General features: G+C 34.8%; 1 protein-coding gene across 2 annotated transcripts in view; it reads right to left on the bottom strand.

Moving 5' to 3' along the window:
• The window catches only part of LOC139961266 (fibroblast growth factor receptor 2-like), an 80,206-nt gene that overhangs the window by 2,712 nt on the left and 65,680 nt on the right, over positions 1-11,814 (bottom strand). Inside the window, exons 11-18 of one of the 2 annotated variants that reach the window (XM_071960356.1) lie at positions 4,705-4,778; positions 3,304-3,474; positions 2,775-2,885; positions 2,218-2,384; positions 1,592-1,711; positions 1,364-1,475; positions 623-719; positions 266-368 (exon numbers count right to left, since the gene is read on the bottom strand). In XM_071960356.1, coding sequence (XP_071816457.1) covers positions 266-368; positions 623-719; positions 1,364-1,475; positions 1,592-1,711; positions 2,218-2,384; positions 2,775-2,885; positions 3,304-3,474; positions 4,705-4,778 — 955 coding nt within the window. The remainder of the gene's footprint in view (positions 1-265; positions 369-622; positions 720-1,363; positions 1,476-1,591; positions 1,712-2,217; positions 2,385-2,774; positions 2,886-3,303; positions 3,475-4,704; positions 4,779-11,814) is intronic. The other variant, XM_071960358.1, reaches the window with a different exon arrangement.

Raw genomic sequence — 11,814 nt, forward strand, 5'->3', positions numbered from 1 at the left:
AGTAGATGATTTACTTCTTTGGAAATAGGCATTCCCTCCCCCTCCCCCCCCCCTTTCTTTAGCTGTTCCTTTCTTCTCGTTTTTCCTCTAGGATTTCATTTCTCTTCTTGGTGGCGGTATGCAATTAAGTCCAACCCGAATATACTTTGTTTGTTTACACTATCAGTACTGCTTACAAAATAAGGACACAAGCAGTAATAAATCCTCATTGTAGTTTTTGCAACAGAGTACTTCCAAATACTAGAAAACTACCGAAAAAACCTACCACTGTAGAAGTTCTGTTCTTTTTCTCAATGATATCTCTGACAGCGTCGACGGATGGTCGATCTTCAAACCGCTTCCTAAGACACATCTCCAAAAGTGTACACCTACAGTAGAATCCAAAATGTATATTTTTGAATTTTTTCTCACAATAAACTCAATGTTATAATCATTGCAAACCAGGGCGTTTGTTTGTGTTTCATTGAAATTCAGTATCATTGAAAATCTCGCAGGACTTCTTTATATAAGCTATTGGTTCATTTGTGTACTAAAATTTACACGACATTGTCTCTGGGTAAGCGAGATTCATTCATAATTCATATAATTTGAGAAAGCATTTGAGAAGCGAATTATTACTTACTTTTCTTTTGAGAAATCACAAACCTCACAAGTTCGAATAATTTCCTTTTGCATCTGTTTGTCATCTAGTGAGATAATTCTATGTAAGGATTCGGTCTCTGCATATGTGGAGTAATATTTGAAGGTAGCATATGTATTAAATTCCAAAGAGAGAGATATCAGTAAAAAATCATCTAAATGGAAACTGTACAAAAACTCAATTGAAGTTTACTGTTATAATAATTTTATGAAATTTGGCGTGTTCCTTACAAAAATACAAAACTCTCCAGATGGGTAACTTGCTACATTCGTATTAAGTTGCTCGTAGAAGTGCAGTTTGTTTATTCTCTTGTTATTCGTGTTGCACTGTCGTTTCTAGCCATGATCTTTTTTTCTAAACAGTGACAGTCAATATTATTCCAATTTTCACATTCCATGTTCATGTTGGTTTGTTTGACTTGGAGAGGATTTAAGTTTGTTCCAACCCTCAATAGAAGTGAGTCCTTCTATCTACATAGCAAGAATTTGGTACCACGCAGTGAGTGGTGTTTACAGGGAAACCAAGATAGTACCAGTAAGCATGAATGTCATAATTGTATCAACAGTATTGCACAATGAAGTTTAAGGTATACGACATATAAATAAATGTATATCTTTCACTTATCATATCAATATACACATGCTACATGTTTAAATGTATTTCATTCTTACAATAATGTATTCAATATGTATATTTTGGATGAAGGATAATAAGTATATTTACCGCCAAAGAATACTTCCCATAGCACTATACCAATTGCCCAAATGTCACTAGCTGGTCGGTAGTCCCCAAACAATATGCTCTCTGGCGCCAAAGTCCATTTCGAGTCCATGCCCTGTGTAGTAACAACGAATTGGTTAAACTTCACAGATACATATCATTGCTGTGTATGTTGAATCTCATAAATTACAACAACAACAACAATCAGAATGAAACCATTTTTATAAGTACCTCCCGAACATAAAAATGTAGGAATTTTCTCGCGTCTTTTGTCGAGCAGAAGCCGTACAGTTTACAACGTCCACTGCTATCAACCAGTATCCGTTTGGCTTGTAAGCCAGGGTGGGAGCACTGTTAACACGGAAGAAAAACAAAATTACATTTTGATAAGTGTTAATTGACTGATAAACATGGGTAATAATCCCCAACTGCTTACGGTTTTAATTCGATCAACAATTTACAAACTAGCGATAAAATTGAAGATGACTTGATTACTTGTATAACAAGACATTGTAACTAGGTTTCGAACGTTAAGATGATCACACAAGAGTCTAAGCAAACACAAACACGATCGTCCAAAGCCCATTTGCTAAGTTTTGCCATTGATGAGAAGTTATTTTCCCCCTCTTCTTTGCTTGATGTCATATATGCCAACAACACATCAAAGTGCCTTGTGTTCTCCGATTTAGCCAGGATGTCTTCAGAATCCCTTCATGTGCAATTTGCCCATGTGCAAGTTTACATATTTAGATCAAATTATTTAATATATCAATGTTGCTGATTTACTCGACTTGTCTAGAATAACAGTCAATGTTCTCATATTTTATCCAAGATATACACTTTTTCAATATGCTTACGCCCATCGTTGCAAGGTGCGACATTGCTCTGATGATATCCGCAGCATAATCTGGACCGTTGTTTTCATTTCCTATTGCAGAGTATATACTGGTGTTGCTGTAGTTATTAATGAGGCAGGCATCTAATGTTGTCAGCGCAAAATGGTCTTGTATCAAGTAAACTACACCTGCACCAAAAACAAAGTTAAGAAATTATGTTTATCTAGTTTAGTGAATGAAATATTGTCTAATGGTACATTGTCAAACGGCGAGAAAATCATTGTCATCAAATGTGAATCATAACAGTTGTCCGGGTCGTCGTCGTCGTCATCAGCTCTTTCGTCATCGTCACCATCAACACCACAATATCATCACCACAATAATTATTATCGTAAAATTGAAACCTGAAAGTTCTATGCAAAAATGTTAACAGTTCTAAATTCCTTGACGATCATCACTTAAAGCTTGTTAAATACGCGTAACATAATGGTTTAGACAATAATATAGATGCATGCAGAAAATCTATATACTGACTTTGTCGTTGACAAAAAAAAAGGCAATACGTAGTCATTTCTAACCTTCGTGTTTGCAGTACCCAATCGTCTTTAATATGTTCTCATGTTCAGGAAAGGAAATGTGCATGTGGAGGCAGCTCTGCCATAGCTGCTTGACCTCTTTGGAAGCGTTTGCTAGGTAATACGAAATAAAACAAAGCAAGGTAGTAATGTTAGTTAATCAAATTGTCTGAAAGGTAAATGTTGATGAAATATACATGTTCTATCGACTGAGTGAAAACCAGGGGTACAGTAGGTACTTTAGGTGCTCGAACTCAGAACTGAGTTTGAAATCAAGTACACATTCCCTGACATTTTGAAACTGAGATTGTCTTTGGTTCGGTCTTGTCTCGAACTTGTCCTGTACTAAATTCGGACGCACGACAGAGTAAGGCGAGTCTCTATAAAAGGTATTTATGCCTCACTAGAAAGAACAGTACTTCCATTAAACGAAACCCCTTTTAATTTCCTGTCGTTGTGATCTATCCTAGTTTATAAATCATGGCCCTCTGCAAACACCTGAAAAAATAGAAGAATCCCATCAGAAACTTACCTTCAACATAAGAAATAACAACGTCTCTTGATTTTGTGCGGCCTAAGCTAAGAATTCCTTCCCATCTCAAAATAACAGTTGACCTGCTCAACTTATTTAGGAGTTTGATACCTTCTCTAGGTATCACCATGGAATTTTCTACTTCATAAGCGTTTTCCACGTCATCATATTCTAAGTAGACCAAAAGCGAAAGACGAATTCATTGTGGCATGTACACCATAAAAAGAATATTCGCACTTTACATGAAAAAGTTATATATTAAAACCTATCTGATATGAACGTGCTTTTTCTCATTTATATTTAATAAATTCAATCAAAAAATGACATTTAAATTTTGCCAAAGCAGTTTACCATACAGTGAATTATGCTAGGGTTTAATAAACCTTATGAAAGTTAATTAATTACTTATTGCAGTATCTGCTGCTGAAATGATAAGATAGACATAGTTTAACGCTAAGAGTCACAAACTTCTAATTTTGACCCGATTTGTCCACTGTTGTGTCGATTTTTGAGGATAGTTGTACCACATATCCAATTTATGATTGCACTTTTCACTATATAGGGTAATGCGTTATGCATTTTAACCATCTTAATTCTCCTTTCTTGATTCCTAATAAGAGTAATGCTGCTGCACACCAATGGACCTCGCTACCCTCGCCCAAAATTAACAACTGTGCTGTCATATCGCCCATGTGTAGTTCCGCTAAACTTGACAAGAAGCAGTCTTCTGACAGCGGATCGAGATTGATAAGCAGACGTATGTACAATTTCGTTCATAGTTATTAAAGGAGAGATCTCTGGAAACATAGTAACGAAGTTTCAAGTGAAAATAATAGTTTTAAGCACCTTATCTGGTGTTCCTTAATGCACTTTTTCGTTTGTTTAAACTGTACATTCTTTACCAAGGAGTATGTATGGACCTATGTAGTATCCATTAACTTCTCAACAATTTGTAGGTGAAACAATTGTATCAGCCTAACCGCAAAACCTGATAACGTACACTTTAACAAACATTTGTACTTATACCCTACGGTACCACATATTTGTCCTCCTCCCCCCCCCCCCATATTGTAAAGAAGTTATCCTTTCCCACATTTCTGTGGAAATCACGCTAACCGATATTTTTTATTTCAAAGTTCGATGGAAATTCGGCGTAATATAATTTTTTGTATAGCACTTAAGGTCTTATCGTAGAGTGAAATTGGTATTCAATTTTAGAGTTCTTTATCATCTATATTCTCCTTTCAGATCTCGCAGCAGCCGTCTCAAGCTAATAATTCCGGGCGCCGGTAGTTTATATATCGAACTGCTTAGGTGGGCACTCATCATCTTCCCGAGGTTGAATCTAGTAAATCTCTTTTAATGAAGATTTTGGTGTTGATTAACTGCTTAATTATTTACCTGGTAAAGATCCATAGATACTGGAAAAATCGTCTTCCATTACATCAGTGAGATGAACAGTCGGCAAAGGGTTTCTTAATAAAAAAAATAATATTCAGTTACTGCTATACTTCCATGCAATGGTTATATGTTTATGTCAAACGTTCAACATGAAAGGATAAGCGTAAGCAAAATATTTATTTTTGGAAAGTAGAAAAAACTCCGTGCTGCATACAAACACAAAATATAAGGAATGCTCTTTATTTCTTAGGCTTACCTCAGCCGTGTGTCCTTTTTCATGCATCGTAATTGCCAGTAATCTATTTTGAAAGATATATTGATATGTTAATTACACAAACCCAGTACTTTTTAATGTCAGTGATATATATTAATATATGTATATAATGTAAATACATAATACATAATATAATGTATATATTAATGTGTCACAGCTTTTGTCAACAAATAATTTGTTTTTGGAACCTGCAGTATATGATTTACAAGATTTTAACATAATATAGCTTACGAGTATTTGCCATTTCATCCTTTAGTTGTTCTTATGTAATTATAAATATTTTGAATTTATCAAAGTGTCAAAAACATGTTCCCCTTTCCTTTGTAGGACATAACTGACCGTAAACGTTAACATAACATCAGTTATATGCTGGTTAATATTCTTGACCTTTTCTTTCATTCCTGCTGCTACTCACTCTCTCGTCAAAATCAAGTTAAAAGGTCATATTGTGTTTCATTGCTAAAATACCAGCAATTTATATTAAACTATGGCGGTATTTTACTTGTCTTTCACTCAAATATATTTGCATCTAGTTTTTTTCCCATGTTAGCATTACATCACTTACTTCTCCTATAAACGAGCAATGCAATCGGTACGATGAGAACAGCCAAGACAAATAACGAGAAGTAACGGGCAGAGTTCGATATTCTTCTTACTGCAAATTCAAAGAGATACGAAGTGATGTGTTTGATGTATAGTGATATGAATATCTCTTGAAAATAAATCATTTTATAAAGCCTTAAGCCATTTCTGAATATATCAAACACCTGTATGTTACCTCAGAAGTCCATCTTTTCACAAGCGCATACTTTGTACTATAGGGAAGAAGCTTCTCATAGGATTGTTCCTTAATTCGCGCATAGTATTTTATACACATGTGTTGAACTATAATGTTCTCGAATTATTTTACAGTACAATAAATTTCAGAAAGATGTGCGATGAGGTATGATCTTTGTTTTGTTTTGTTTTCACTATCAAATATTACTTTCTACTTGACATGTTTACAGATTGCAGTCTCCATAAGTGCACGCGCTTCACTTTATCTTTTAATATTTTTTCTCTGTTACCATTAAATCATGTTCCTCCACCCCCATTTTCAACTTTATTTAACATTGATTCTATACTCCTCTCTGTTTGGTTTATCTTCTAAACAAACCTTGCCTGTGGATTGTTTCTGTATACTTTCCTTTGCGTTTGCATACATCGTTTGCATTCTTGGAAATCCAAGTCTTCAATTTTTTTAAACACTGATTACGATTCACCTACATTTTATCATTTTAGTGCAATTAATTAGTTGATAACTGCCATCTAATATCTGACCTCTTGTTTTACTTTTATTTTTAAATCATACATTTGTTTGTGTAACTGCGGAAAGGGAAAATAATAAGGAAAAGTTAAACCAAACTGAATGACTGTTGTAAGAATTTTACTTGATCTACAAGCGTGAAATGTATTTAGAATGAGACTACAGGTGAAACATGAATACAACGCAAGTAAAAATTAATTATGGGTTCTTACCAGTGACCATAACAGTATTGGAAATCTCTCCCATGAAACATGACACATTTCTGTATTCACTTTCTATCTTGATATTCAAAACAGATGAATTAGCTTCTTTGCGAGTTTCTGTGTGAGCTTCGGTAGTTGATAATATTTCTGTGATTTCAATGTTGTTGATTTTCCATTTGTAGTCATACTCGGGAGGTACTTGATCAGTGTAGCACACAAAGTTATAATCTAACGACTCCATCACTTCTACTGAATTCGAACAAAGTTTTCCTTGACACGTTATGTAGACTGATGGATCTATATATAGAAAACATTGACACAGTAACATGCCTTTCTAAAAAATAAAACATTCGCCACGCTGTTGGTTTGGACGTATAAGTGAATTAACATACAACCGTATTATTTCGAACAGTGACTACGCCCAGATACTGCCATACCAAAGATAATATTCATTCATTTATTATTTTATCACTTGTCTTGTAGAGAACAAAGTGAAAGTATAACAAGTACAAGTGATACATAAAATAGAAAAGAGGTAATACAGGCACAATACTCCCTGATTGAAAAAAAAACAAGAGAAAAAAACCGACACTAATAATAGACACCGACTTCCCGATGCCCACCTGCCCCCCCCCCCCCCTCCCTCACACACACATACGCAGAACCGGTATAATTGATGAAAAATAATGTAGTGGGGTTTCTGTTATGCCTTCTGAAATGAAGGTGCTGAAGGCATGGCTGTATTAGGTGGCATAGAAAATGTGATATGCCTGAATGCTCTCTTTTAAAGAATAAATAGGTCCTTGAGATTTGTTTTGATGTACAAGACCAGACACTGACACAATACGAAAAATGAGAAGTTTATAAAACTTAAATCAATATAGTCCTTGGAAAAATAAATAGAAAACATACAATAAGACCCCAAAATCCCCCTACATATATAAGACAACTTTAAGAACCCATGCAGAAAAACACCCTCTCCTTCAGAGAATCTTTGATTCGCATCGGGCACTCCCATAAAGATGCAGACTCATTCCTAAATCAGTTGTGGAAGATTTCAATCTATTAATATTTATAAGAACAACCTTCCATTTAGTGCAATTCTTATAGACCTATATTGTAGCCTAAACTTCCATCAGAATACACCATTTGACTTAAAGAGTGTTAACACTACCGCCGTCCCCCTCGCCCCCTCCCCCTCCCCACCCCAAAAAACTTGAGCAACTTGGCCTCCCATCAAGATTCAGGCCACTACCTTAATCAGTCGAGAAAATTTTTATGTCTATTATTATTTATTTGCACAATCTAGCAAGCTTCATATATTGACTAAAATGCAATAAAATTATCCATCAGACTGCATCAAATGACGTCTAAAATATTAATTGTGGAGGAACCCTCAGACCCCCCCCCCCTTCATCAGAAGCGGTTGCAGTGACACCAGGGCAACCCTCTCCTTTATTCGCTTATATTCATTCCATAAACGTTTAGTCCCTATCTCATAAAGTCGCGGGAATTTGCTCCTTCCCCATCCAAATTTGAAATCCTGTGCACATTAGACGTTCGAGAGTCTTAGAGAGGGGAAGTAAACTAGAAATAGGAAAAACGTAGTTAATCACCATTTAAAACAAAATAATTACAATTTTAACAGTATTCAAAATGTTCAACAAAAGACCAGAGATAACCGTTATTAAAAATATCAGTCTGATGTTTGCAATATGAGAATAACATACTTAAAAATATTTTGTTTGAGGTTGTCAAAAGAGTAACAGCAAGGGCTATGGTGAATTCGGTTTCAGACACAGGACGGAGAAAAATAGAAACATGGTTGGAATTTCCAAGATAAGTAATAGGCATGCTTGTAGCAGATATAAGTATTACTAGAACAGTCATTACATAACGGGGTGTCCTTTTCATGTAAAAATCTCTTCTCATTCTGTAAAAGACTAACCTTTCAAATGCAGGTAGTATGTAGATTTAATATCTTTTCCCAATGCACATGTGTAGTTTCCAACATTTTTCGATGAGAACCTACTGATATGAAGGTTGGCAGACATGCCATTCACGACTGATCCATTAATATTAGTAACTCCAAGGTCCGGTGGATTGATATTATTCGCAAACATCACCCTCTCATTAAACAGCCAGATGGGATTTATTTCAGGATTAGCAGTCTCGCATGAACAATTCAGTTCAAGGGAATTACCACGTACTATATTCATATTATATGTACTATGGTTGCCTGCAGAAGGAAAATGATATTTATGTTATTATTTCTGTTTCCTATTGTTTGGTGTTTATAGAGATACAAAGAATGAAAGAGGCAAGATAGGAAATACTTCGCAGTTACACCTTATTCGGGGACGCGTCACAGTAACTAATGAATTCCATGATACTTGTGCTGTAATTTTTTCTTTTCATTGGAAAAGATGTTATAACTTTAACAAACTTACTTTTTTAATGACATTCAAAAGGAAGTAATAGTTGCCAGGTAGCAAACATTTGCACTGTATCACATTTTAACGGGTAAACCAACAAGACGAGTAAAGTTACACTGCATAGCATCTAATGGAGTACTGGGTTATTTTCAATCAACCATGCATGTATCAAAATAGGGAACAAATGTTAAGTTGGGTTTATAGTAAATCTTCACTTTAAGATAAGCATTGCCTCGTATGTCACCGGAGTATCCCTAAATGCACGGTATAATATATTTATTATTATTAGTAGTAGTACTATTATTATTATTTTTTTAAGAAACACCCTATACCTCATCTGGTTAACCATATAAAGATTAACGAGTATATCTAACCCTTATTGGCAGTGAACTTACCAACAGACAGAGCGATGAGTATCTGAAAAACTGCAAGGCTGATAATGGTATCCATGGTGTTCTACGATAAACAAAAATTGTACAGTGTGACTGACTATACATGGAGGAATATATTACACAGAAATAAGCGTCAGTGCATTGGAGAAATCAGTAGAGCCGGTTATTTTGCGATAATGATAATAATTATGTATCGTAGTGAAAGAAGGAATTACTTGCAGTAATTCTGTGTAAGGTATCTAACAAGTTGGAAGAGACTTGTGGCGAGAATTAACGTGAAATAGCAAAAACAAGGTCCGGTAATGTAGGAAGCAATGCCATTCTTCTCAAAACTCATAGATTTAATCAATCTAAAATGTGCCTATAATCTACAGTCTCAAATAATTGCAATAACTCATCATTGTAAGAACAGGGCGTTGGCCTCTGTAACGTTATGTTATGACCCAAACAGATATGTGTTATATTTAATTTAAGGAGATATTACTCCCTTAATCTGATAGATAATAGTAATTCTAGTCTCATACATGTAATACATTGCTCTGTTTCCGTCTGCAAACCTAATTTCTTAATTTATAGTGCGAATTCGACTGAAGTTGAAACAAATTATATTTTCGTGTGTACCATACTATTCCATTAACAATCAAGTGTGCGTGGTGATTGTACTTCAGTAGAGGCATATACCACACACAACTTTATATGCAATTATCTTACCTTTCACCGTATTGCGACCCTTTGCTTTATTCTTCCATAAATTAATCGCAGGACTATATCCTTCCTTCTATATTTCCCATGACAAAGTTGTTCTTCACTGTGAGGATTTCTTCATCAGCAAAAATTTTGTTACGAGAATATCTTATCAAAATGTTAAGCAAATTGTATACTGTAGTCATTTATGTGTAGTGTTATATACGATAGTAACTGTACCCGTAGACAGCTATTATGTTGTGGTTGTCTTGTAAATACCAAATGGAGAGTGAAAGGAAAAGTAAATTTCTATTTAATATGTGAAAAAATCACAAGAACAAGAAGTATCTTCGCATCGTTGAAAGTGTCGTTAATCTAAGGATATTCATCCTTAAAGTTTACTATCATTATAACCGTTGTCTCTGATTTATATTGCTCTATAGTTTATTACTGTGACAATATCGCTATTATAAACTAATGAATACAAAGGGGTTGATGTCTATGTTTATGATTGCAAAATAGCCGCCTCACAAGAAGTACGTCCTTTGGTAACTAGGAAGTAAGTTACCTAACTTTGCTTTCAAAGTAGAATATTAACAGTGCTAACATAGAAAACCGGTAAGTCAATAATTTAGATTATTTTAGATTCAACATTTGCAAAACTGTATTCAATCACAGAAAAGTAGTTCTTTAATAAGAAAAGAAATATGAAAACATTGAAACACGTGTAACTGGATGATGTCATTATTATCTTGAAGATTTACTCCAATCTTTCAGTCTTCATTATCAAGAAACCTTAAACTTTGATATCTCCCAAGCGAAATAAGATTTTTTTTTACTATTTGGGTAACCTGCTCGTAAAATATATTGCTATTGGAAAAAACCCAAGATGATAATTTGTTTTGTGTCACGCTATCTTTTTTCTTTCCAACATTTAGCGGAGTGAACATCTTTCCATAGGAGAATATCACCAAGCCTATATTGTAATGTTTATGTGTCCAGTTAGCAGTATAAGTAGCACAGAGGATCATTCAACTGAAGTAAAAGTGTTGTCGGGTGTTTAAATAGGAAATCCTCAATCAAGGGTTAGAAAGTATCCCGTTGCAATTTATAGATCGTCTCTTACAGGACAAGAAGAATTACGTGTTTGATCGTTAAAAATAGGTTTTGGTGCATGTGTAAACCACTAGGCAGAGACAACCTGGCAGAAATCAGTGCCGAGGACAAAGGTGGTCGTTACACCCACTCCCCTTCACTCCAATAACGCATTGATGGGGCCCTCGTTTCATCCTTCTTCTAAATTATTCTGCCAATATGTAGTCCACTTTTGAGTACAACCTGGCTTACACGGCTACAGACAAAGCTTTACAATTTACTCTCTGGCATGCGGTAATAGAATATTGAAACAAAGCTTGTATGCAAGTATATTAATTTCTGACTTGATTAGTAGTATATTATGTAGGCTAGACGGCACCCAATGTACCATATTGCCTGAAAGCAATGCTTGATTGCCCAACCGATTATCAACCGGGCCGATGTAAGTGCTTGCTACACATATCCCATGTAGATATAATAACAATTTCAGTTAATTTCTAGTTTCAACGCGAGAACTTTAAAAAAACATCACAAACAACAGGTAATTACAGTGCGCATTATGAAATATATACCATAATAATGAAAAAGGAACAGGGGTTATACAACAAAAGGGTGTAAACTTGTACTAATTAGTATAACTTTGTAACTAGTAAAGACATAAAACAGTTATACTTTCGTAAACGGAATTAGATATCAATATCAATTTGATAGATAGATAGAT

This window comes from Apostichopus japonicus, chromosome 20, assembly GCF_037975245.1.
Source record: "Apostichopus japonicus isolate 1M-3 chromosome 20, ASM3797524v1, whole genome shotgun sequence".
NCBI classification, from domain to species: Eukaryota; Metazoa; Echinodermata; class Holothuroidea; order Aspidochirotida; family Stichopodidae; genus Apostichopus; species Apostichopus japonicus.